The sequence below is a fragment of the Eptatretus burgeri genome, chromosome 6, assembly GCF_056783735.1.
Source record: "Eptatretus burgeri isolate ZD-2024b chromosome 6, Ebu_testis_v1, whole genome shotgun sequence".
NCBI lineage: Eukaryota > Metazoa > Chordata > Myxini > Myxiniformes > Myxinidae > Eptatretus > Eptatretus burgeri.
Genome location: NC_140966.1, coordinates 29666869 through 29694599, shown reverse-complemented (window position 1 = coordinate 29694599; position 27731 = coordinate 29666869). Strand labels below are relative to the sequence as shown.

Here is a 27731-nt window from a genome sequence, read left to right as displayed (position 1 = left end):
AAAGAGAGAAAGAGAGAAAGAGAGAAAGAGAGAAAGAGAGAAAGAGAGAAAGAGAGAAAGAGAGAAAGAGAGAAAGAGAGAAAGAGAGAAAGAGAGAAAGAGAGAAAGAGAGAAAGAGAGAAAGAGAGAAAGAGAGAAAGAGAGAAAGAGAGAAAGAGAGAAAGAGAGAAAGAGAGAAAGAGAGAAAGAGAGAAAGAGAGAAAGAGAGAAAGAGAGAAAGAGAGAAAGAGAGAAAGAGAGAAAGAGAGAAAGAGAGAAAGAGAGAAAGAGAGAAAGAGAGAAAGAGAGAAAGAGAGAGAGAGAGAGAGAGAGAGAGAGAGAGAGAGAGAGAGAGAGAGACAGACAGAGAGAGAGAGAGAGAGAGAGAGAGAGAGAGAGAGAAAACACCAACAGCAGAGTTTAAGGTCAATAGAGAGGGAGACTTGAACAAACAATGGATGTGGGGAGGAATGGAGGGACAGGAAAGGATTACCCTGAGGGGTCCTGATAGGATGGTGCAGGAGTAGCTAAAAGGTAAATGAGCTACTTCTGCACCATCCTATCAGGACCCCGATTCGATGAAGCATCACAAATCTAAAAGTAGAACATAAATAACGTGGAGAAAATGGTGATATTGAACGATAGGTGAAGAAGGAAAAATCGATTTTAAGAAGTTTCTGCAGCAGGTAATGAAAATTTCACTTTATTTAATTCACGGCAATAGAAACGTCTGCGCGAGTGACACAAGGAACATAGGATCGTAGCAGCCACAGCTTGTAACAGTCAAATCTTGACTGAGGTAATGCAGAGGTGAACCCTATTGCTCCAAAAGAAAAGTGGGGACAAGAGAGAGATATAGATAGAGACAGACAGAGAGATAGGTGGGGGGGGGGGGTGGGGGGTGAACTACAAAAAATTCCAAAAGTTTTCGCTTCTACAAAATGCCATACAATCCGCATAAGACAATAGCTATCAAAATACACTGTGGGCACCCCATCCTCCCTCCCCTCCGAATGCTGTGTCAAGTAGAGACATAAGAATCCAGGCAAATTTCATTTTTACAATGCTATTTGTGAAATGTGTAGTGGTTATGGGTGGTGCATGAGCTCATGCTTGTTTACAAATGGATTGAAATGGAACTATTACCATGGGATGTTTCTGCTCACCATCTCTTTCATTGCCATGTCATACAATAGAATTTCCCTGGCCTGCGGAATGTTGATTTATGGGGTGGTGGACTTGTGTTCGGATGTGATGAAAGAGGAGACAGCGCGAGAGACATAATATATATTATGATCAAACAGGGATATCAAGGTGTGCTCGGATGTGAGGGCCTGTTCGGTAAGGAAATTAAGGTGTTCCTCTGCAGATATTTGTGTGGTTAAGGAGGGGTGTGGTTGCTGATCGGTGGACAGCTGAGGGCTGGCACAGAAGGTGAGAGTTCAAGCCAAGAAGAAAAAACAGGTTGGTGAGATATGTGGAAGGATAGGCCAACCTGCTTATGGCACGAGCTCAAAACGACTGAGAAATTCCTTCGGTTTTTCTCAAAATGTTTCGTTATCTAGATGTTTCAGACTGCCCGCTTGAGAAGGCATTCACACTAGGTTTGGGAGGTAGAGGAGCCTGGGTTGCAGGACGAGAACCCGGCCACTCCTTTCAGGCGCATCCGGCAATGCTTTGGTGTCAAAGTAGCCACGGGTGGCCGGCAAGGAAATTCAGGGCTTGCTGGGAGCCACCACAAGGCAAGGATAAGGATAAGGATTGGACTTTGGGGAGTAGAAGAGATTACAGTGGTGAATGCCAGATTAAGTACAGTGAGGCCTGCAGTCAATGCCTCATCTGAGAGAATCAGTCCTCTGTACTGCTTGCTTCTGACTGGACCTACAAGGGAAAGGAAAACAGCAAAGCAAGCAAAACAATTAGGAAAGGAATAAAAATTAAATAAAAGAAAGACAAATTATGCTTGATCAATGAACAATGGTATTCATCACAAGAGTTTATAAAACTCCATGTCAAAGTTTGTTCTCCTCCAAACTTCAATACAGTACAGTCCAGTTGCCCACTTCATTTCCTTTATTTGGCCATCACACTGACCTCCACTTTTAAACAAGGTCATCAATCCTGTCAACAGATTTAGGATCCCAGTCATCATATTGCTGGTCCATAAATTACATAAACAATGATTGTGGATGGGGGGGGGGTGTTAAATGAGAAAAAAAAAGGATAACAAAGGAGTGGGAGCAGAAAGGAAAGCAAGGGAAAAGAGGTGTGGAAAGAGGGGAGAGAAAAGCAGGAGATGGGAAGCAGAGGTGGGGAGAGGCACATTTGAGAGGGAAGGTGATCTTCATATTATGGATGTGAAAATGGCAGTTTTTTTGTTTTTTTTTCACCGAGTGAGTGCCATATGGTGGACAAATTGATAAACACAAAAGAAGATTCCAAGGCAATGCTATAAAATACAAGGGCCCACAAAATAATGGCAGAATAATACAACTGCCATCAAAAAGTTGTAATCATACTTTAATGGAGCAAACATGGACGTCATCGAAACACCAAAATTGATGTGGCAGAAATAGCGACACCTTTGGTGGAAGCTGGTAATACAAATAATCTTCCTTTATCTCATGATATACAGTACTACGACATGTGATCAATAAAAATTTCTTTTAAAAATGACAGAAATGATAAAGTGCATTTCCAAGACTGTGCGGCAGCACATTGGGCACTAGTGTGTATAAAGCAATATATATAACGTATTCAAGTAATATCTGTGACTCCAGCCCTCATCGGTCAAATTCCACAACTCTGCAACATTTGCCCTCAGTCCCTTTTGAGCTCATAGCCTTTGCATAAAGACTCCACTTCTTGTTACCCATGTCTCAGTAACTATTCCACAAATATCATGATTCGTCATTTTGAAACATAGAAAGATTCACACTCCAAAATAAATAACTTCGATGAATTATGGGACCGATAAAACCATAGCTTGACAAAGCACACAAAACCAATCACATCAAAACTAGAACTACGTTGTCAATGGCACACCATCGCATATTCCCACGTGCACTGCTTTGTCCCATTAATGCTAGGTGAAATTTTATCTTGCAAAATGGATTGACTATTCTTTTCTATTTGATGTGCTTTATGACCAAAGACTTACTATGTTTACTAAATCAGAAGTCATTGCAAGCATGTCAACATTTCATGAAACATTAATTTAACACTGTCCAGCAATATAGAACTGTGCATCAATTTAATCATAGGAATGAACTGTGTATAATATTAATTATAATTACTTGTGCGGGCCCGTACGTGTGTGTCTGTAGGTGCGGGGCGTACGTGCAAAAAAAAAAAACAATTGATAATCATCACGTCAATTGTGACGTCATAGCACCGTGTCCTGTCATTGGTTTGGTAAATAAATGGCCATAACTTGGGAAACAGCTGAAACGGATGAAGAAGAACGATATCAAACCTTGAAAAGGCACATACTCAGGTCCCCAGCGTCAATTGTGACGTCATATCAAACGAAGAAGAAGAAGAATTGTAACGTCAAGCGTGCAAAAAAAATAAATCAATAAATAAAAAGAATTGTGGTGTCAATCGTGACGTCATTGCACCGTGTCCTGTCATTGGTTGGCAAATAAATGGCCGTAACTTGGGAACCGCTTGTCCGATTAATATCAAACCTTGAAAAAGCACATCCACGGGTCCCCAGCAATATTCCTGGCAAGTTTCAATTAGATAGGACCAGGGGTTGTCGAGAAACAGCGGTCACACACACACACACACACACACACACACACACACACACACACACACACACACACACACACACACACACACACACACACACACACACACACACACACACACACACACACACACACACACACACACACACACACTGCTGGAATCAATTACATCAATTCATAATCAATTAGATAAATACAGTAAAACCTGTGACTGTTTGTCACTCATGGGGCCACATAAGTAAGTTCTTTATAAAAGAATTTACCATGTACAATGGTAAATACACTTAAAAAAAAAATCAGCCCCCATGACCCCACCCCCTCTGGCCCGGTCCCTTGGGGTCATATCAAAAATCCGACAGTGTTGTGTACTTCCCCATACATATATCTACTATGTCCCAAAGTTTCAAGTTCCTATCTCAAACGGTGTAGGAGGAGCTATTTTGACCCCCTATCCGCTAAGCACCCCCTACCCCCCAAGCACCCTCTGATCATCATGTGTTTAAAAAAGTACTTGCTCAATGTATAACTCATGAATATGTTTGATTTAAAAAGCTATAAGACAATTTTTCTTTAATCAACCCCAATGACCCCAACCCCTCGAGCCCGGCCCCTTGCGGTCATATCAAAAATCTGAAAGCGTTGTGCACTTCCCCATACATATATCTACTATGTCCCAAAGTTTCAAGTTCCTATTTCAAACGGTGTAGGAGGAGTTACAGGGTAAGACAGACGGACGTACGGCGGAGACAATCACAATATTCCCGCTTTTCTTCAAAAGCGCGGGGAAAAAAATACAAGCTTCTCTTGATATTGTTACGGATTCGCAGTTCGAGTTCAACCATGAGGGAAAGCGCTTAGGTTCCTCCCGAACACCCAGTCCTGAGGCACAGCTATCTCCGTGCACCGGCGGGTTGCTAAGCAACCACAAATGCCGATTGGTACTGCTAATGCTGGCAGGGTGTCACTACTTTTGTGTTACCATTTCTGGTGGATTGACTGCATCAAACGAGTTTCGTGCCCTCGATGCAGACTTGCGTTAACTTACCGTATCAGGTGCAACCGAGTGGACCTGCCGAGTATGCACCGGCTAACAAGAGCCAATCCGTGGGGTAAAACTTCCCGGCTACACAACGTGTGGACTATGCTGGACCAATAGGGAAAAGACGCTACACGAGCTGGGTAAATTTACAACAAGCAGGTTTATTATTAATTAAGGCGAGGAAAGGGCATGTGACACGATAAAAGGTTTTCTTACAAAAGCAATATGTACAGCAGGGGAAAGGAAGGATACGTGGGGTGTGGGAAAAGAAAATAGTCACATACAAAAGAGAAGACACAGGACAGTGATAAACCAATACTAAACTTCTACAATCTTAATTATGCTAACATGACAGGTGCCATCAGATACAAACCAGAAGAAAGTAGAAAGCAATGAAAGAGAGAGAAAACTTGAGGTATTTGCGACCTCTTTCTGTACCTGGCGCGGCTGACGGAGAAACACAACCCTTGACTTCCGGTTCTGGGTTTGGAGTGTCGGCAGGTCTCCTTCAGGACTCTCTGCTGACGATCTCAATGTTAAGTTTCCGGTCATTATCTGTCCCGTTTTAACTGTTTATTTTCTCACCTACATGTGACTGTGGGTTCCGAGTTCGGTTTTGTTTCAAAAATTGTGCTATTTTGTGAGATTTCGTCGACCTTGTCTTACCGGGTGCTTGAGGCCTACCCTTGAGGCTTGAGGCCTACCCTTCGTTTCCCCTCGGTGTACGATCGTGTTTATTTGTTTTTTTTTTTTCCCCCCATGACCTTCAATTTATATCTTCCCCACTTTCCTAACGTCCTCCATACCTCCCACAAATCACTCTCTTATCTTAAACCCCCCCCAAAAAAACAAAAAAACAACCTTTCTCCTTGCACACTCACGAGTCTCGATTCTTCTTCTTCTTATTATTCTTCCTCCTCCTCCTCTTCTTCTTCGACAACACTTCCATGACCCAATCTGTTGAAAACTCTCTCAAACATTAATAATAATAAAAACGATCTCTTATAATGCTTCATCTTCCTCTTTCACACATGTGGTACTCTTTACTGTATCATAATGCACTACTCTTCTGCTTTTAAACAGACTGCTCTGAATTCGACCTCCCCTTCATACCTTGCCTAAAAAATCCAACTGTTGCAGTGTTTCTTCTCTCCATTCTCTGAATTCGCCATTATTGCATCCATCAAGAAACGTGTTAAATCGCATCTCTGACCGAAAACTTTTAAAAACCCCAGTTTGCTCTGAATGTTCGCTTTTCATCAACCATTATTTATTTCCAACTTCAGTGCCAACTCACTCCTCACTCTCAAAGCAACCATCCCACTCTTCTCCCTCCAAGCCTCCCTCTCAGCTCTCTCAAAAACTCCCCCCTCACCTTTCTCCCACCATTCATTCCCCTCACTCACCCTTCTCAAAGTTTCCCCCACCCCCTCATCCTCAAAGCTGCCTCCTTCCACTGCCCTCTCACCTCCATCTCTTCACTCCACCTCCTCAAATACTCAACTGCCTTCTTCCTCCTCTCTTGTCCCCCCTCTCGCCCAGCACCACAGAGCCTTTTCTCTTACTCATCCAGCCCCTCCCTGAGCTATTCTGCAATCCCCCACACTCTTTTAACAACCCTCCTTACCTCCCCCCCCTCGTCCCTTGTCCTACCCTCCCCCCACACCCAAAGCCTCCTCCCTTCCCTCTTCATTAAAAGTGTGGACCTCAAATATCCGGGGCCTTCGTTCAAACCTTTCAGATCTTTCCATACAGGTTGCCACTGACAAACCAGACATAATCTGCCTAACAGAAACTTTTCTCCCCCAAGACGTGTCTGACTCCCAAGTATCTCTCCCTGGTTACTCCCTCCTCCGGTATGACAGACCTGAGCCTTGTCCTGGTGGAGGAGTTGCTCTCTTCATCAAAGACTGTATTCCTCACTCTCCATGCACTGCCCTCACTCCCCCACACCCCCAGGAATACCTCTGGCTACGGCTTCCCCTCCACTCCCACCTCATGTTTATATGTGTACTGTACTGTCCACCTAACAGTGATGACTCCATCTACACCTCACTATCTGAAAACATGGACCATCTTCTATCTTCTCATCCAAACTCTCTCTTCCTCTTATGTGGTGACTTCAATTGTCATCATGCCAGTTGACTAGGTGTGGGTACCTCTCTCACCTGTCATGGCACCTCAGCAAAAGCTTTCTGCGACTCATTGGGACTGACTCAATCAGTCAACTTCCCGACCCGGATCTCAACAAATGGTACTCCATCTCTTCTGGATCTGATTTTGACAAATTTCCCTGACAATATCTGCTGCTCTTCCTCTGTTCCAATCGGTTCTTCTGACCTTGTCCCTGTCAAAGTGGACATCTCTGGCTATTATCAGAGAACCACCTCACCGCCGTCGAGTCTGGCATTTCACTCAAGCCGACTGGCAGGGTCTCCAAGCAGCCATCAAACTTATAGACTGGTCTCTTTTCGCTACTTTCTGCAACATCAACTCATCCTGGGAATTCTTTCAAAGAAACTTGCTCTCCCTCATGCACAGATTTATCCCCTCTCGTATTCAGGTGTCCTACCCTTCCTCCCGCCCTTGGTTCACTGAAGCTTGTGGTGAGGAAGTTGTCCTGAAACAACTTGCCTTTGCCTCATGGAAAGCAAACCCAACTGAGGGCAATCTCAGTTCCTTCCAAAAAGCTCGGAACAAGTGTGTATCTACCCTCAGGAGAGCCAGAAAACAACATCTTTCTAATCTCAAGTCTGAACTCTCAATCCTCTCTCCCTCCTCAAAATCCTGGTGGCAAAATAGGTTCCCCCTTCATCCCCTCCCTTACCTCAAATAGCCGCACTGCTGATACCGCACGTGAAAAGGCTGAATGCCGAAACTCGGTGTTTGCAGCTAAATCTTGTGTCCAAAACCCATCACTTTCTCTACCCACCTTACCCTGTCGCACCCAACTGTCCCTGGATTCTGACCTTTTCTCCTGACAAGGTGGAGAGCTTGTTGTCAAACCTCGACTCAGGTTCTGCAGCCGGTCCAGACGGCATCAGCCCACGTGTCCTAAAAACCTGCTCTTCTGCTCTTGCTCACCCCTCTCTCTCTCTTCTATTCACCCTCTCATTTGCTCAACGTCATCTGCCATCTGCTTGGAAATCAGCAAACATTACTGTCCTGCATAAAAAATGTGCAAAATCAGATCGCTGCAACTCCAGACCAATCAGCCATTTCCCAATCATCAGCAAGGTTATGGAATCCATCATCGCTTCTGACATTAAATCCTTCCTCTTCTCCAATGGCTTGATTTTCGATCATCAATTTGGTTTCAGACCAGGTCACTTTACACTGGATATTCTGCTTCTGCTCTCCCAACATTGGATGGAGGTCCTCAATGCCGGACAGGAAATCCGAGCCGTATCCCTTGACATATCACGTGCTTTTGACACAGTCTGGCACCCTGCCCTGCTCACCAAACTCTCTTCCTATGGTATCCAAGGCCATCTCCACTCATGGCTCACATACTTCCTCTCCTGTCGCAGTCACCGTGTGGCCCTAAATGGAGTTCTTTCATCCCCTCTTCCTGTCCAGGCTGGAGTCCCTCAAGGTAGCATTCTGGGCCCTGTTCTTTTTCTGGTTTTCATCAACGATCTCTCTGACTCTCTGGAAAATCCTCTATATCTCTTTGCTGATGACTCCACCCTCTGCCGTACCATCAGTCATCCCTCAGATCAGAAAGTAGCAGCTTCTTCGCTCACTGCAGATCTGGATAAAATCACAAACTGGTCCAACACGTGGAACATGTCTTTCAATCCGGAAAAAATCTCACACTCTCACTATGTCTCTTCGAAAGGACCATTTAGAAAATCCCCCCATACACTTTCTCAACAATCCTCTGGAAGAAATCCTTTCTTTCAAGCTTATGGGTCTCACTATCTGCCATGACCTTTCTTGGGAAACGGAATTTCAAACCTCGCCTCCAAAGCCAGTCGCCGACTGGGAATCCTCCATCGTGCAAAGTCCTTCCTCGGCCCACCTGAGCTCCTGACTACTTACAAAGCTTTTATCCGCAGCCTGATGGAGTACTGCTCTCCCCTCTGGGCTGGTGCTCCTGCCTCTCACTTTTCTCAGCTTCACGCTGTGGAAACCAAGGCTTTTCGGATCATTGGCATCTCCCGCAATGAGGCCGAGTCTTTGGGCCTCTCACTCAATCACCGCAGGTTGGTCGGTGGTCTTTCTGTCTTCTACCGTCTCCTCTCCATCCTCGCCCCCCCCTGCTCTCTCTCTCTCTGAGATTTGTCCCCACCACATTTCGGCAGGTCGCTCAAGGTCCGCCAACAACCCCCTTCTGGTAAAACTACCAAAATCACGAATCACTCTTTCATTCCTCTTTTTTTCCCGCCTTTGGAATAAACTCCCTCACTCTATTCAATCCCATTCTTCCCTCCAGTCCTTAAAAACAGCTGCTCACCACCACCTCTTTTCATCCCCCATCCAAATCCTCGATCTTTTCTACCCCCGATAATACACCCAAGCCCAGCTCCTTCAAATTCCCTGCTTTCCTTCCGGAAAGTGCTGTAATGTCCATCTTCTATTCCCCATGTTCCCCATCCCATCCCTCTCCCTTCCACAGATCTCCTAATGTCTGTTCCCCACTGTTTTGTCCTTCCCACTCCCGCCCCTCTTGTCTCATTCCCCCCTTGCTGTGCGTTGTGTGTTAGCTCTTTCATGAGCCTCGACAAGGTATACAAAAAAAAAACCCAGTCGTTTAGGAGGGGAAGGTGGGAGGAAAACTTAAGGGGTCTACGGTGCGTGAGTTGAAGTGGTGTGATGATGTGTGCAGTGATTCGCAGAAGAGACAGAGAGGAAGGTGTAAAGATGTAGGTCAGGGGGTTTTGGAAACAAAGGAAAGAACATAACATGTGAAAGGAAAGTCCTAACCCTGAGTAAGAGGTCTGTTTGTGTAAATTCTAATTGAGTCAGGCCGTGCTTCGTCTGGTGTCTCCAGCTCGCAGGTGGACTCTATACCGTTCCACCAATCTGCGATTCCAGGAACCAGACAGGCCAGGCCAGATGATAGCAGGGAAGGGGGAGGGGGCGGATGCTGGAGGGCAGAAGGGAGGGTGCCAGACGATAGACGGGCAAGAGAAAACTCTCTTTTATATCTCCTCAGCAGGGGCTGCGCTCGAGAGTAGAGCAGGCAGAGCGATGGGTGTTTCCCCGCACCCTCATTGGCACGGGGACTGGAACCACTGTGTTGGCCGCACCCCAGCAAGGATTCCCACTGGAAATGGCCCCATTTCGTTCATACCTGGGCATGCAATGGAGCTCCCAAAAATGAGGCGATCGCATCTGGCGGCGCTCTCCGACTACGAACATGCACTGGACACCAAATAGGGGCCGCAGTTGAGCAGAACGCTAGGGTCATCTCCATGACATTTAACTGCACCCAGCGCACACTTGTGCCCCAAGCTAGATGCCAGAACGTCCAGCCCAGAGTATCTATAAGGATACGGGCCGCTCCTTTGTTTCCTGCTGATCCAGAGGAAGGTGGTGGTCGTTAGTAGTTGAGCGCTGGTTGCGGGGGTGTAGCGTAGCGAGTGTAGTGCGGCAAGTTCATGATGGTGATGGCAGTCGTGGTCGAGATTGTGGCATCAATGGTGAGTGTAGGTGAGTTTGAGCTGTGATCTGATGATTATTATGAAGGCGTTGCGATGGTTGTAGAAAAGTTGTGGGGTTGGGGTTAGAGTACGGTGAAGGTCTGAGGTGATGCTTACGTGAAGGAAAGAAGGTGGAGTGTGAAATAAAATAAAATAGATAAAATAATGCAGAATGGGATGAAAGACCTACTAAAAAGCCCTCGTAACACATTTTGTCCCATCAACCCACTAGACATCTAAAACAGAGTAATGAAATAATTGCCACAGGACTGCTATATGTTGTCTGTCAATGCCTTGGGAAGTGATGGTTTCACAGAAGCACAACAATATATTTTGCGATGTATGGTGCTAACCTGATGCCAAACACAAGGCGTGAAATAAACAAACGGGCCGATAAGTTAGCTCACAGGTAGCACATTTACCTTTAAGCACTCATCTGTGTTGGAGTCCAAACCCACCTCTAAATGGTTATGAATCCCGGGTCCATATGTATGGACTGAGACCCACCTCACCTCACCTAAAGCTCTGCTGCGTGAAGCCACGAGTCGGTACGTACGAGTTCGGAGCCTTTTCTGAGATTATCTTTAATCCACGGATCCCCAAGCTTACAGCTACAAAGCTATACTTAAAGGCAACAAAATGGCAGCTGCTATGTTTCAGCATCATCAACAGACATGCAATTTGCTAATGAATCACATTTCTTGTAATCGGACAAATCCATTTGATATATACGATGATGTAGGATTATATTAAAAGTTTCGATTCGATCCTTTTGAGGTAATGAAAATAAGTGCAAGCAAGATGGGTTAAATGGCCGTCTCCAGTGTCCAAATTTCCTTGAAGTTAAAGGTCAGAATACATATTCAGTCTGACGGCAGGGTTCGCTCCGAGCCCTTCTCCAATGCCCTGCCCCACCTCCTCTCTGCTTCCCAACGCCTGCTCCCTCCACCTCACCTGCTTCTCCCACACTCCGCCCCCCTCTGTCCCGACCACTCTCCGCTTCCATCACACCCCACCCATGCCCCCAACTCTTCTCTGCTTCCTCCACTTCACCCATGCCTCACACCCCTTCATCAATGCCCCACCACCTCTCTGCTTCCCTCACGTCCCACCCCCTCCAAACATGCCTCACACCATCAACACCCCTCGCCACTCCATCCATGCCCCCCTCTCCAAACTGCTCCACATTTCCACATGCTGCCAACAGTTCCTCAGCCTCTGTTCTTAACTGTATGGACCTCAAACATCCAAGGCCTCCTCTCCAATCTAACAGATCTCTCAATCCAGGACACTACTGCTAAACCTGACATTTTCTGCTTAACAGAATCCTTCCTCTTTTCCTCTCTCCAGCTAGTGTCTCCTCTGGTTCGACAATCCTGAACCTGTCCCCATGACTGTTTACATGAGGAACAGCATTTCTCGCTGTCAGAGTTGCAGTTTACATGAAGAACTCCATTTATCATTGTGTACTGCTCTCACCCCTCAAAACCCCCGGGAGTACCTTTGACTGCTTTCCCCTCTGTAATCACCTCTCATTTTGTCTGTCTGCTGTACCATCCTCCTAACAGTGGTGACTGCATTTACATCTCTTGGCCAACATGGACCAACGTATAATCACCTAACCCAACTCTCCCTCTCTCTCTTCCTCATGTGTGGCAATGTTAACCGTCACCACATCAATTGGCTGGGTGTTGGTACCTCTTCCACCAACCAAAGTACTTCAGCAACCCCACAGGCCTGACCTAATCAGTGAACTTTCCAACCTGGATTTCTACCAATGTCAAATCTTCCCTTCTGAAGTTGGTAATGACCAATGTCCCTGCTAACGTCTCCTGCTCACTCACTGCTCGAATTGGTTCATCTCATGACATGCTTGTGAGAGTCAACATCTCTGGCTATTGTCAGAGTGACTGCTGGAGAGTTTGGCAGTTCACTCTGGCTGAATAGCTGGTCCTGAATAAAAGCTGCCTTCTCACTTCAAGCCTGGTTTTTCATCTCCACCTCTCCTTGTATCAATACAGTCTGGTAATTTTTCCACAAAAGCTTTTTCTTCTTTATTATCCCCACACTTTTTGAAAGAAATGGGAGGATACTGTAATCGGCTCCATCTGTTGGTCTGTCCGTCACGCTATCTCCTCCTAACCAGTCAGGTCACGTCAGGTATGGGAGCATGCGCCGGAGCAGTGTGTCGCTGCGTTCACTTTCCGCATGTTGTGAGCCAGAGGTTGATAGATGTCTGGGTCAGGCCTGGGGAGTCATAGTTTCACTGGATCATGGGATGTGGCGCTATCGGTACGATACAGAGGACGAAAGCCCAAGTCCAAGTCATTTGTGCTTCCAGTCTTGTTCTACGGATGCGAGACTTGGACTATGACCAAGGATCTGAGACGAAAACTTAAGAGTGAATTTTTATAAGATAGGCCCACCCATGAACATTGTCTTTAGATATTTTTCAAATTTTTATCCTAGGTTGTGTGTGGTCTAAAACTCAGAAAGCCAAATTTTTGATGTGATTGACCCATTCCCCGCCGTTTGGGCCACACCCAAAGTTTGGAGATTTTGACACCCTTGAAATTTTTTCCATTTTCAAAGTGAATTATTTAGAATTACCATCAGTTGCCCAAGGAAATTCCTTTACAAACTTATTATATGGTTTGGGTACTAAAATATTTTGTTCAAAATTATATGGGATCTGGATGGTTATGGAGAGTGGTGCCACCTATAATCCCTTTTGGCAAACATTTACTTCAGACTTTCTCTGGCCATATTTTTAATAACCATCAAGGTCCCATGGATTTTATTAGTACTGATAGTACAAGTACTGTACTATCCTCTGAAAGTAAAACATTCATGGGACCTTGGTGGTTATGGCAGTACAGGGGGGTCTCAAGACCACTTCGGGCTATACGAAGCCCTTTTTTGAGCCACACCCACAACCATCCTAATATTTTGAAACTAATATTATCAAATGAAATTCCATATCTACACTAACAAAACCAATAGTAAAATCCATGGGACCTTTTAAAAACAAAGAATAACAGATCCAAAGTTGCCTTGTTTGACAGATAATGTACATAGCGATGTACATATAATGTACAGGTATATGGACATGACATGTACATGGTTTGCCTCCATCACCAATTTCCATCACTTGCTACAGAAGTCCACTCTATTCCATTGCTGATTCTATTTGAAACTGTAAAATATGTATGTATTATGAAATAAATGCTGTTTTGAGCAAATTTTGTCTTTTGTATACATTCTTTATCTTGAAACCACGTAATTATGAGATGCAAGGTGATTTCTTTCATTTGTATTTGCCGCCTTACATGACTTTTTCCCCATCATGCCATTTGTAATTTCCTTTTCTTTGTCTTGGCAAGATGAAAAAACATGTAAAAAAAGAAAGCTGAATTTATATCCCCCCCAATCCTTATACACTATATCATACCTGGTAAGTTACAATTTCCCACATTTGTCTGCTTATAAATAGGTCAAAAGTTATCTGGGATTAGCAGTTTTGAAATCCAGCATCAATTGAATCCAAGATACCATGTGTTTACTGTCTGTTCCTATGTGAAATCAGCATAGTTCTATCATTAGGCATTATGAATGTAGGTCACACTAATGCCATGATGTCAGGGATAGCATGGCTGAGTCTAATTCATGTTTAGTTGATTTATTATCTTGCCAAAACGAAGTTTTTGCAAGATATGTAAGTCAGCTTGTATGTTTTTTTTATTTTTTATTTTTTTGTCTGTAATCACGAATAAAAAATTCTGCAGAGCACAGTTATCATTGGAAATTTTTGTAACTTCGCATATCAGAGGCCTATAGAGGTCCCTTTAAGCGCATAAAATTTTGAAGGTCAAGGTCAAAGGTCAAGGTCACTGTCGCAAATCAGGGGAGTCGACGAAATCCTTATTTTTTGAGTAATTTTGATCGGATAGTCTTCAAACTTCATGGGAATATAGTTCATGGTCTGACGCTCAGCTGATTAATTTATGGTGGCGATTGGCCTTGACCTTCATGGTTAGCACCTAAGGTCAAACATATTTGACCCCAAGGTCAAATTTTCAAGTTTTAGGAACCATATCGTGTAGCACCTCAAATTGAACAGCTCGATGAGTGCTTTCTAGATATGTCAAGCTTGAGACATTATGACGTCATTTGGTGACGTTATGAGGCAAACTCATATTATATTTTTCATGGTTACTCTGTAGAACGATTCTCATCGGAATCTCTCGTAGGCAGATATTCCTCAAGGAGTCGCTCCTGGTGGATAGCAGCTCTGTTCACCTCAGTGTGACCTTAAAGAAGTCACACGTGGTCACCTTTTGGCAAGATACGGGTCACCCTGCGGGTGACATTGGTTTATTTATATTTTGGTTTGTTGAATGAAAGCCAGTAGAAAAATGGGGTGATTTTAACATTGCTTCCTGCTGTTCATGTTCAGTCCATTCTGAAAAAATAGGCTAAATAAAATCTTATAGAAAAAAATCATTCTATTCATGCATCAATAAAAGTTTAGGGCTACTTCTCCAAACACATACTTTTGCTCGACAGTAAATGCATCTTTTTGTTTCAGGGGACATCACTCAGCCATGGCATATAGATCGTGCATTTTCTACAACGGAAATCATGGTATTTGCGGCCCATTTCTGCCACGAAGAGTTCACTCGCTGACCAGCATAGCATCACTGAATTCTGGAGAATGGAGCAGCTGTCAAGGTTTCATTCCTTCATTTGTGTGGAAAGGAATTATTCATTTTGCCCAGGACACCAGAGATCGAAGAACATCCAATTTCAACAGTTCTGTGCAAGATGCATCTGCCAATGGTTATCAACAATCGATGCCAGCTGATCTTCCAAAAGAAAGGTTATGAAGATGACAAGGCGTACATCAAACGTTTAGCATAGAAAAAATGTGGACAGATTCCCATGGACCATCCTAAAAATATTGTCTTTCTTATAAACCATCCGGCTCAAGAGTTACATAAATTGTATTTTTTCTATATTTCATGGATTTTCTTCAAACTTTTCAGGAAAATAAAAGATTCACATCAAGAAAACATTTTTCTACCTATCTCTGCCACATTTAAAACAGCATGGGGTTAAAGGAAACAAACAGATTTTTAGGATGGATGGCCCAAAAACAGATAAGACATTTAGTGAAAGTACTTTACTTTTAAATCAGCAATGGAATATAGTCGATTTCTGTCGCAAGTGATGGAAATTGGTGACAGAGGCAGACCATGTACATGTCATGTACATTATCTGTCAAACAAGGCAACTTTGGACCTGTTTTATTCTTTGTTTTTAAAAGGTCCCATGGATTTTACAATTGGTTTTGTTCGTATAGATATGGAACTTTCATTTTGATAATATTAGTTTCAAAATATCAGGATGGTTATGGGAGTGGGTGTGGCTCGAAAAAGGGCTTCGTATAGCCCGAAGTGGTCTTGAGACCCCCTTTACTGCCATAACCACCAAGGTCCCATGAATGTTTTACTTTCCTAGGATAGTACAGTACTTGGACTATCTTATGCACTAATAAAATTCATGGGACCTTGATGGTTATTAAAAATATGGCCAGAGAAAGTCTGAAGTGAATGTTTGTCGAAAGGGACTATAGGTGGCACCACTATCCATAACCATCCAGATCCCAAAGATTTTTGTTCAAAATATTTTAGGACCCAAACCATAAAATAAGTTTATAAAGGAATTTGCTTGGGCAACTGATGGTTATTCCAAATAATTCACTTTGAAAATGGAAAAAAATTTCAAGGGTGTCAAAATCTCCAAACTGGGTGTGGTCCAAACGGCGGGGAATGGGTCAATCACATCAAAAATTTGGCTTTCTGAGTTTTAGACCACACACAACCTAGGATAAAAATTTGAAAAATATCTGAAGACATCAATGTTCAAATGTTACCATTTTGGGCCTATCTTATAAAAATTCACTCTTAACTCCTTCGGTACAAGGTCTCTTCAGAGAATCCTTGGCTATTTCTGGTCAGACGGTGTCCAACAAGTGTTTTCTGAGAGAGGCTTAAATGTGATTTGTTACCTGTATCGTCTGAGCGTCATCTACGGCTGTATGGACATGTGGATCATTTTCCCCGACGCAGATCCTGCTCATCAGATTCTCTCAGTGAGGGAGCCTCGTGGGTGGAGGCGACCAACAGGCCGACCACGTGCCTCATGGTTGCAGCAGGTTGATCGGCATCTCAAGGAGTTGGGGATGGCTAGATGGAGGCCTCTGGACTGCAGGTGGAAAGTGGATGCAGTGACGTGCTGCTCTGGCACATGCTCCCATACCTGATCTGATCCTCATTCTTCCTGCAAGAGTCCTTCGATATTCTAGCTCTTCAACGAGTCTTGACTTCGCATACAAAAATAAATAAATAAAACAACTTTATTCAAGTCATCATTCTTAAGAGCAGACTCTCACACCTACCAAGACATTACTTTTTTGTTTGAGCTTTAAAAATGGGCTGAATCTGAAAAGGGAAACCTTCAGAGACGAGTCAACAAATCGGAAAAATAATGAAACAAAAACAGAACCTGCTTTGTGCATTCAAAGGGTTCTTAAAATGAGATATTCACAATAGTCTGTTAAATGGAAACTTTAATATTTTTCAATATCAACAACTATTTTCAATATGGTGTATATATTTCAACAACTATTTTCGGTTATTTCTCCGAAATAAGCTCAGAGTGGGTCCTGGTGTCTGGCCATCTGTCCGACCGTACGTACATATGTTAACATTTGACAAAACCATCTTCTGCTCACAAACTACTCGAACAATCTTGACCAAATTTGGTACAATGCGTCAGGACAGTAAGGTCTCATGGGGTTGTGCTCCCCATTTAAAGAGGTCAAAAGGAGGGTTTTGCCCCAAATATTGGTATTTAATTCAAAAATCTTTTCTCAGAAACTGACAACTGGATCCAGACAAAACTGGCCATGCAGCATTGTGACCATTCCTTAGATCTTAAGTGTGCCCATATATCTCCCCTGGAAAGGGGGCCACGGCCTCCCTCACATTTACCAAAACATACTTTCCTCACAAACTGCATGACAGATCAAAACAGAAAGGTCTCATGGAATTGTGTTCCCCATCTGGATCCGCACCTATAAGAGGCAGAAAAGGGGGGTTTCGCCGAAAATGTCCTCGTCATTGAAGAACCTGAAAGTCCCTGTCGTGTCCATCTTGTTTACCCTGTGTAGTAGAGGACCTGGCTTAGACATGTATGCACTTAATTTAGGAGAGGATAACTCAACTGTTTTAGGCTAATATGACCCCAAGGAACAACTTGGGATGTGTGCCAAAATCTCTATCTGGGACGAACAGCCAAAAAATGACCACGCCCTTTTTAAAATGACCACACCCTTTTTCATCGAAAGTGCGACTTCTGACATAGCTGTATCTTCTAAACCGTTGGAGCTACAGATTTTCTGAGGTGCTCAAAATGTTCAGAATGGCCATGTTTATTCATTTATTTATTTAGGGGGGTCATAGAAGAGTGTAAAATTTCTAATTTGATATTTTTTTATGAGAAAATGGCTAAAAACCGTTTTATTTACCATACTTATTGCCATATATTTATTAACTTAAACTTTCCGGACTTAGAGCAAAGTTAGAAGATTTATGTCATCGACTAGAGTTGAACTGACAATTTTGAATTTGAACAATACAAGGGATTTTTTAAAAAGAAAGAAAGCAAGCATTTGATTAAGATAAAGAAATTGTATTTTCAATCATTTACATACTATCATCAATGGAATGTTAACTTAAAATGAAAAATAAAAAACAAAACTTATTACTTTAGTAGGCAGCAGTATCGAGAGAGCTTAAATGTTTCAAAGATCAGCAGGGAAATTGCCCAACCACCAACAATACAACTTTTAAAACCACATTAATACTGTTTATGTGTCACATAAACCAGGGTCAGAAACATGAAGAGTAACACAACAGAGTCCAGGTGTGAGGATGATGAGCAGTGTTCATTCAGTGATTGGGTTTTTACAACAATCACCTCCCTTGCATTTGCAGTACTTGCAACACTTGATCCCAGCTACCCTGCAGGAACACCCATCTTTGCGAGCACACTTGCCACATGTGCAGGGATTTGGCAGGCCTTTGGGTTTGGAGATCAAAATCTCAGGGACTAATAAACTGCCCTTCTTACAAACCCATAAGACTTGGCATTCATAATCAGGGTGGCATCTCTAAATGGGGCTTGGACCCACAGCTGCTGTTGGTAATAGCCTCTATGTATATGTTTCCTTGCATTAGTTGAGGTGCAAGTGGTTCTCTCAAAGTCCATATTGAGGGCATTGCTATCAAATACAGTGAAACGCAGGTCGTCAAATGTCTCCAGGTCTGTTGATGGTTTGAGACACTTGACCAAGAATGTCTCTGCCATCTGTATTGCACTTTCTGCTAGCTGGGGACAGTCAAAATTCAGGATCAGAGAGGAATTTCCTGGTTTGCAGACAGCATTCCGGGCTGCAAGTTTAGTTGATATCTTGCTGGTTGTATCGCACCCAGTCAGTGCATGGAGTGCTGGGAGACACTTTTTGAGCTTGTCTCCCAGTGCTATGCAGATGTCGTGGAGTGGTAATATTGATCTTTTCACTCCTGAGTTGCGGACGAGCCAAAGCTCTTGGAGGCCAAGATCTCTCCAATTGACTGTGATGTATAACAGGCACACAAAAACATCTGTGTCACCTGATGACAGCGTCATGGATGTCGGTCCTGACCGGTGACTGAGAATGTCCTGCACATGGAACATCATCCTGTCATCAGCTTCCTCGTGTGTGCAGTTGAGCCGAGGGAATGGAGAAGCACACCCAGCTGACACCATCCATGCCTGTGGTGATATACCGAGGTATAGAGGTTTGGTTCCGTGGTAATTGGTGGTGAGCCACTCAACATAGAATGCCTGGAAAGCAGTTTGGCTGATGGAAGATGACCAAAAGTTCTCTAATACCACTGGAACATTTTGGTTTGGTGATATCAAATCAAGGACAACCATTTCTTTTGACTTTCTTCTTCTCCCCCTCTCTCCATTCTTGATGCTGTTCTCTCTGTAAGCATCAAAAACGATATGGATCTCATCACAGTTGTGCCCAGCTTTGGTGACCATAGATGTCAAGGCAATAGCAAAGTCATGGAATATCTTGACGGGCGGATCAAGCTTCTTTAAGGGGACCTTTCTCACCAAGGCCATGAAGTCGATAATGATGGCATGGGTTTGTGGGGAGGTTTCTGGCCCTTTTTATTTATCTATTAGCGGGTACAACTTCAGCAGCTCAGTCCCAAGTTGTGATTTGGTACTCTTCCTCAAGTAACCATCTTCGTCAACCAAGAAGAATGCAGAGTTGGTGATCTCATGCTTGAGTAGCTCCTCAACAGTGAACCCCCGGTGACTCCCATACTCAATAAACACGAGAGCTTTGATTGTCTCATCTTTGATGTCTGCTTTGGGAGCCAATTTCAAGGTGGTATTAGGGGACGTAAACTTGTTTTGGCTAATAGTTGAATGTATCGATATCGACATATTTCTGAGTCGATCATCGATAAAATTAGCACAAGCAGTGCTGCCCTCCTTGATACAGCACAACAACTTGTCTACATTTACATTGGTCACAATTTCTCCAGTGAGAACATTCTTCAGTGCTACCTGGTCTTGTAGAGGACTGCATACCTTCAGGAGATACTCCTCTATGTCTTGCACCATCCCAACTATCTTAGTAGCAGTACTTGGGTTGAAGTCGTGGTGAAGTGAGAGTTCTCCTTCAACATCATCCTTCATCTTCAGGAGGTCAACGTACTGGTCTTTTTTATGCTTGATAATTCCACACAGAGCTACTGCTTCCTTCTTTCTGGTGACCCCAATTATCCCCACTTTGGCAGGCCGATTGTAGCACTGCTCTAGCGCCTGGTCAAAGGGCACTCCACTACCTTTCTTGGTGGTGTTCATGATAAATCCACCATTCATGTAGGAGTTGTAGAGGAGTGGGAACTTCTCCTTCAGTTGATAGCAGTCCTGGATGGATAAGTCGTTCTCTCACTCTCTCTCTCTCTCTCTCTCTCTCCGGATCTTGTAGCACTGGTGCTATGAATAAATCAAAAGCAGGCTGAGTGAGTGATAATAGGGTGCATAGAGTGATAGACAATGGGGTACATAGATTTTAAAAAGGGCGTGGTCATTTTTGGGCTGTTCGTCCCGGATAGAGATTTTGGCACACATCCCAAGTTGTTCCTTGGGGGTCATATTAGCCTAAAACAGTTGAGTTATCCTCTCCTAAATTAAGTACATACATGTCTAAGCCAGGTCCTAGACTAGTGTACAGTGCCCCATCACTCTCCATTCCACAGATCTCCTCATGTCTCTGTTCCCCACTGTTTTGTCCTTCCCTCTCTCACCCCTCTTGTCTTCTGCTCCCCTTGTTATGCGTTTCTGTGTGTTGGCTCTCATACAAGCCTCGACAGTGTATACAAAAAAAAGTATAAAAAAATTCAGGTAATTTATTTGAAAATCTCAGAAACCAATGGCCAGATGCAGACCAACTTCATCATGAAACAAAAGGACCATGCCATCAACTTAAGTTGTGCTTTCCATGACGGTACCACTTGAGGAAGTGGGGCCATGGCCCCTTCCGCCTTATCCCTCATTTTCACCCCGCTGGTTGGGGAAATAACCGTTAATCCTCCATGGGGCTATTTTCAAGATAAAGTATAAATAGGAAGAGTAAAAATACAATTTCCTTACTAATTATATTTACTTTATCGATTGAATAACAATTCTAAAATAGAATTTGATGAGAATGCAGCAATGAATACACCACCTCCCACGTTAGATGTCAACCCATTGTTATTTTTGATCTCAATTAAGGGTCAAGAGAGATAGAGAGATCGAGAGAGATCGAGAGAGAGAGAGATCGAGAGAGAGAGAGAGATCGAGAGAGAGAGATCGAGAGAGAGAGATCGAGAGAGAGAGATCGAGAGAGAGAGATCGAGAGAGAGAGATCGAGAGAGAGAGAGATCGAGAGAGAGAGAGATCGAGAGAGAGAGAGATCGAGAGAGAGAGAGAGATCGAGAGAGAGAGAGATCGAGAGAGAGAGATCGAGAGAGAGAGATCGAGAGAGAGAGATCGAGAGAGAGAGAGATCGAGAGAGAGAGAGATCGAGAGAGAGAGATCGAGAGAGAGAGAGATCGAGAGAGAGGGAAGAGAGAGAGAGAGAGAGAGGGAAGAGAGAGAGAGAGAGAGAGAGAGAGAGAGATCGAGATCGAGATCGAGATCGAGATCGAGAGAGATCGAGAGAGAGATCGAGATCGAGAGATCGAGATCGAGATCGAGATCGAGATCGAGATCGAGATCGAGATCGAGAGAGAGAGAGAGAGAGAGAGATCGAGAGAGAGAGAGAGAGAGAGAGAGAGAGAGAGAGAGAGAGAGAGAGAGAGAGAGAGAGAGAGAGAGAGAGAGAAAAGATAAGTGGAAGAAAGAGAACATCACATGCTTCAAAACTCAAGTTATGGTGTGCACAATGATTCTTAATGGGCTCATGACCTTTGACCTTCGACCCATTGCACCAATAATTGAATCCATTCATGTTCCTCTTTGTATTAAAGTCCATACTTGTGCCAAGTTTGATTGTAATCCTTCAGTGGTTCACAAGTAATTGCGGAATCCAAATAATTTTCAATTGAAGGGCACATGACCTTAGACCTTTTAAACCCAAAATCTAATTGGTTCTTATTTGTATATTAGTACATACTTGTACCAAGTTTGGTCAGAATCCCTTCAGCAGTTCCCAAGTTATTACAGTGGTGAAAATCTGCTATGCACGCACGCACTGCCAGACGGACAACCCAAAAACATAACACCTCGGCTGTGGAGGTATAAAAACTAAAAACTTTGGCGTATCTTGCACGGTATCATGGAGGCCCGTAGTCTCAGAGGAGGCTGCACTGAGCTCTCTGTAGATATACAGAAGACTGAGAGCACAGACAAAGCCTGGAAATGAAATGGACCACATTATTATGCCGAGTGAAGTCAGTCGGTTTCCTCGACAGTGTCAGTGGATACCAATTCAAGAGTGCATCGTCAAAACCTAACAAGGAGCTCATACTCCAGGTCCATAGCCTTTTGGATGCTCTATGGAATAGATCTGTGTGATACGAAAGCTAAATATTGAACCTTTTTTGAAATATCGCATTCACAGACCAAGTTACTGAGATGGTTTCCATGGTAACATAAAATTTAAGGTTCCCCATCTCGGTCCTCATCGGAGGTGCGGAGGACATCTAGTCCCAGCGTAGGCTCCAGTTGTAGACTAGTTTTGTCTCGGTCTATGCGTACAGGCCCTGGTGTTTTGCAGACTTGGCTGTGCATAAAGGAGTAAAGCCTTCTTTGGAGATGTTAAGCTGGCTGTCTAATCTGACGGTATTCACTTATCGACACGAGATCCCATGGTACCATCAGAAAATAAGCTATTGTGTGGCTGTAACCTGGCCAAATTCCAAATTCATGCCTAAATTTCGGAGAGGTACTTCATCAGTAGCATTGCCACAAAACTAGAAATTGTACAAACCAGAAGCGAGGTGATGCAAACGCATGAATAAATATAAAAGAGAAAATGTTTGATATTTAAAAAAAAAAATAAAAATTTCAAAATTTGTATAATGAGAAAGAATGACAACTTGCCAAAATATCAACATAGCTGGTCAAGGTGTGCTGAAGAAAAACCACGATTCAATGCATACAGTGGATAGCCTTGCATAATGGGAAGCTAACAGTGCCTGAAATGCAAGGCCAAATGAGAAAAAAAAACAAGAGTGAAAGCAAAGAGGAGGGGTTTGAAACCTGAAAATATACCAACATTGGAAGAACACTCAAGGTTGTGATCATACCATCTGATGGCCCTGAAAAGGAGAAAAGTACTGCACGCCTACTGCTACCAATCACCGATGCACATTACCATTGACTTGGGGAAGATTCTTGTGTGTTGTTTGGATGTTAGTATCATCCCAGAACTTGCCAAGCTGTATACCCCAAGCCGTGGGAGCTAGAGTTCCTGGTGGAATGAATGAGCCCGCTGGCAAGATTTCCATGCAAGAAAATACAAGACATGAATCACAGCCTCATGGTGCCAACGGACATGTGACACTTTCATGCCTGATAAACCGAGAGAACAAATGATATTAACATACCTCATCTGGTCCTCCTTCGTCGCTGTCATCGCTGATCACGACCCTTGCACGAGCACCCCGGCTCCCCCGGCCTCCTCGGCTCCTCCGACCCCTTTCCCGGCCGCCGCGTTCCCTACGCCCGGGTCTCATTCGCACTTTCGAGGGAGGCGCTGTGGAGGGGAATGGGGAAAATACAAGTCATGTGAAATATCAGGGTTCAGTCACTTGGAAAGAGGCAGGAAAGCTTTATGATGTGCACACAATGTACAGTTTGGCCCGCTGCACCTCCCTACATTGGTGTTTGCTCAAGACATAGTGACTGCAGTTTTACACTGCAGATGACAACGTGAATCATGTAAAGCATGTTCAACTTAAAAAAAAAACAACAGCACACTGATCAGTCAAGATGCCTTCTTCCATTTTTCTGTTTAAAGGCTGTTCATGGTTCGCACAGCATAATTTTTACCTCACGCATGCGAAGCGTAAAGTGGGGTGAAGCAATTGGCTCACTTGTCTGTCTGTCTGTCTGTCTCTGTCTGTCTGTCCACAAACGTCAGTTTATGATCAAGGAACAATTTAATGTAAATTGAATGTGATACAGTATTTTGAACACGAATTGCGTTGTGTGCTGTGTTGTTCAATGCCATGCTCCATTACACGCAAGGCATTGGGTTGGGTAATTAGGGAACTCCAGGATGATAAAGCAGTTTGCCGCTTATTAACATTCGTTAATAACAGGTAAAAAATGTGCTGAAAAAAGTAGCGTTGCCAGCGATCTAACCTTACATAGCAGGCAACCTTGTGTGAACATGGCAGGCTTGGTGATTTATTGAATATACCTCTGATTTTGGAAAGACGATGCCTTCATGACCAACATCCAGGCAGACTTCCCAGAGGGAGACAACAGCATTTCTTAATCTGGTTTGGGTGTTTCTTAACACTGATGGAAAGGTCATATTGTTACGGATTTGGAAGCCTCTTGCACACAGACTGCTAGAGTCCCCGCAGTTCAGTTATTTCGATAAGTATGTGTTTATAGTTGGGGTCCCGTCCTTCTGTCTTATGCAGTGTTTCTCAACCTTTTTTGTCCCATGCCCCACTTTAATTTTCAAAAAAATCGTACGCCCCACCATGATTGGAGACACTACAGTATATACTACATATGTATTTAAAAGGCAAAGCTATGAAAGTGATCATATATTGATTCATTAATTCTGAATCCTCATACCCCACCAAAATATTGCCACGCCCCACCTTGAGAAACACTGGTCTAATGGGTTAATTTCATGTGTGCGCTGCGGGTTTCTTTTAAAGTCAGGTTTTTTACATCTTTAAATCTTCCTCCCCAACAAATCAATCCTCCACCTCTCCGCACCATCGACGACATTGCTCACGTGCGTTCGACCACGGACGTGAGCAGAGGTTTCCTCACCTCAGAACCCTGACTCGCCCAGGAAAGGAGGGGGTTCCCCCCTGTCCAATCACGGATGGCCAGCGCATCACCCCACGAAACCCTGTCCAATCAGGGCAAAGAATACCTCAGGGGACCGGTCACCCCACCCCGCCCAGGGTAGGGATAAGAATCGCTAGGATCCCCTGAGTGCTCGCTGTAGTTGGGCTGGAATTGTAGGAGAGTAGAGTCGTCGTAGTCATCTTTGCTCTTGGCCCTTTGGTCTGCAGTCGTCATCGTGGTCTGCGGTCTTTTCCGAGGTTCATTGTGGTGGTGGTGGTGGTCGAGCAGCCAGGACCGTGGTGGTCGAGCAGCCAGGACCGTGGTGCTCGCTCGTCGTTTGTAGCAGCCAGGATCGTGGGCTCGGTGGATTCCGGATCGTGGGTTTGAGTCCCACCATGGTGGGTTGGAGTCAGTGTGACTGCACGAGGCGGACAGGTACCCGGCCAGACTCTGTCTCCGCAGCTGAACTATCCTTCTCGGCTGGAGGACCGAATAAAGACTCGGCAGGGTCCATTTTCTTTTGGGGCGTGTCTGTGGTGGCGCCGTCCTGTAAGTAGAATTGTATAAGTGTTGATTGCCCATTGTAGATTGCATATTTGTGATTAAGTCTGCTCTGTCTCTCCCTCCCTATTGTAAATAAATATCTGTTAAATGTTCCAGTTCGTTGCCTGTCGTTTCTACCATTGACCCAGCATGGTTCGGGCTTGAGGAGTAGTGAGGCCGTTTGTGCCATAAATTGTTCATTTGGACCGGTGCGGCTTTGGTAATTTCCGCTCGATTACGCCGGATCCGAGTCGGTGATAGCGACTCAGTTCGGACAAAGTCGGCCGAGGGTGTGGCTTCCCTGGTAGTTAGACGGCGTGGGTACTTAGGTAAATTGGAATTAGACAAGTGGACCCTACCTCACGCCGTTGAAATATTAGGGACCACGGTCCTTTAAGCGACACGTCGACTCCGGAGTTATCTGGGGTGACGACCTTTCATTTTCGGTGTTCGGTGGGAGACGGCCCGACTGCTCCATATAGCGGTCGTCCTCGCCACAGAACCCGGCATCACAACAATATCTGTGACTTGTGAATGCGGAGGGAAAGTTAAAATGATATTTACTATTAATCATGTTTCATGGGAGGGGTGTGGGTGGGATTGGAAGTTGTATGGGCTGCAAGGGCCAATATAAATAAATCCTGTTTTGTTCCGGCACCAGAAGAGAAATTATACTCGATTTTTTTGCATTTCTGCATCTATTGTGTGTGTGTGTGTGTGTGTGTGTGTGTGTGTGTGTGTGTGTGTGTGTGTGTGTGTGTGTGTGTGTGTGTGTGTGTGTGTGTGTGTGTGTGTGTGTGTGTGTGTGTGTGTGTGTGTGTGTGTGTGTAATTATGGTTAACGATTTTGAAATTGCTACTCTTTCCTGTTTTGTTCAGACCTGGTGTTGGCTTAGTGGTTAGGGTGGTGGCTTGGGATCCTTGGGTCCTGAGTTCAAGTCCAGTTGCCGCTAAATTTACACCAGGAAGTTGACTCAGCCTATCATCCTTCCGAGGTCGGCGAAATGAGTACCAGTGTCCTGATCCCGGTGTATGCCCCGGTTAGAATAGGTGTACCATATCCCTGTGTGTCGTAAGAGGCGACCAGGGTTGGCGTCAGGAAGGTCATCCGGCCATAAAACATTGCCTCAAGAAAAGCTAACCCCTACTCAGCAGGGAAAATGGCTCTAAAAATGGCTCTACCCTTTCCTTGAAATGCTGAAAATTATGTTAAAAAGACTATTTGAATGACATTTCACGCCAACAACGGCAGGTTAAAACTGCCCTGAAAACAGGACAGAGTCAGTATAAAGGTGCACACAATGCATGCGCAGAAGGCGTCATTAGCATTCCTACGTCATTTTGAAAGTCGCGTATTATCGAGATATCAGCTGGAAACGAAAAACAACTTGGTGGACAGACAGGCAGACGGATGGATGAATAAACAAACAGCTATGACAATACTCCTTTGTCAAAATGGGTCCAAACAATACTCCAAAAAGCAAAATCCTTTCCATAAATATTTACGTTCAAATTAACAAGCTCAAATGAGCGAAGATCCTCGTCCTCTTAATGATGACGTCATAAAAACGAATATGACGTCATTGTGATGTATCATGTTTGCGACAAATTATCTGTGCTAATGCCCAGCTTGATTCCCGCAAACAAAATTCGAACAGCTTGCCTAGTTTCGGAGATAATGGTATCGGCGATTTCCATTAGCGGCGATATTATGATGTCAACTTTTTTTCTAGGAAGAATTTCCAAAATTGGAGATGGATACTGTCTGCGCGTGGGCCTTCTGCATATACATGGCAAGTTTCACGAAGATCCGATGAAAACTCTGGGTTGTGAAACAAAAAATGTCAAAAAATAGGAATGACGTCATAAAATTGATATGACATCATAGTGATGCATCATATGTGCGGTAATTCATCTCTGCTAATGCCTTGTTCGATTCCCGCAAACAGAATTCAAAAAGCTTGCCTAGTTTCGGAGATAATTTTTTAGGCGATTTCCATTAGCGGAGATATTTTGACATCATAACTTTTTTTTCGAGGAGGAATTTTCAAAATTGGAGATGGTTACTGTCTGCGCAGGGTATTTTTACATATATATGCCAAGTTTCAGG

The 27731-nt window shown here is 44.0% G+C and overlaps 1 protein-coding gene across 12 annotated transcripts in view; it reads right to left on the bottom strand.

The window, feature by feature from the left end:
* Positions 1 to 666: 666 nt before the first annotated feature.
* LOC147024465 (SWI/SNF-related matrix-associated actin-dependent regulator of chromatin subfamily A member 4-like) overlaps positions 667 to 27731 on the bottom strand; it is a 174058-nt gene continuing 146993 nt past the window's right edge. For 11 of the 12 annotated variants that reach the window (XM_085884423.1, XM_085884422.1, XM_085884424.1 and 8 more), the window contains 2 exons: positions 23648 to 23796; positions 667 to 1860 (listed from right to left, as the gene is read on the bottom strand). In XM_085884423.1, coding sequence (XP_085740549.1) covers positions 1828 to 1860; positions 23648 to 23796 — 182 coding nt within the window. In that variant the 3' untranslated portion in view covers positions 667 to 1827. Of the gene's footprint in view, positions 1861 to 23415; positions 23533 to 23647; positions 23797 to 27731 lie in introns of all 12 variants that reach the window. The other variant, XR_015059048.1, reaches the window with a different exon arrangement.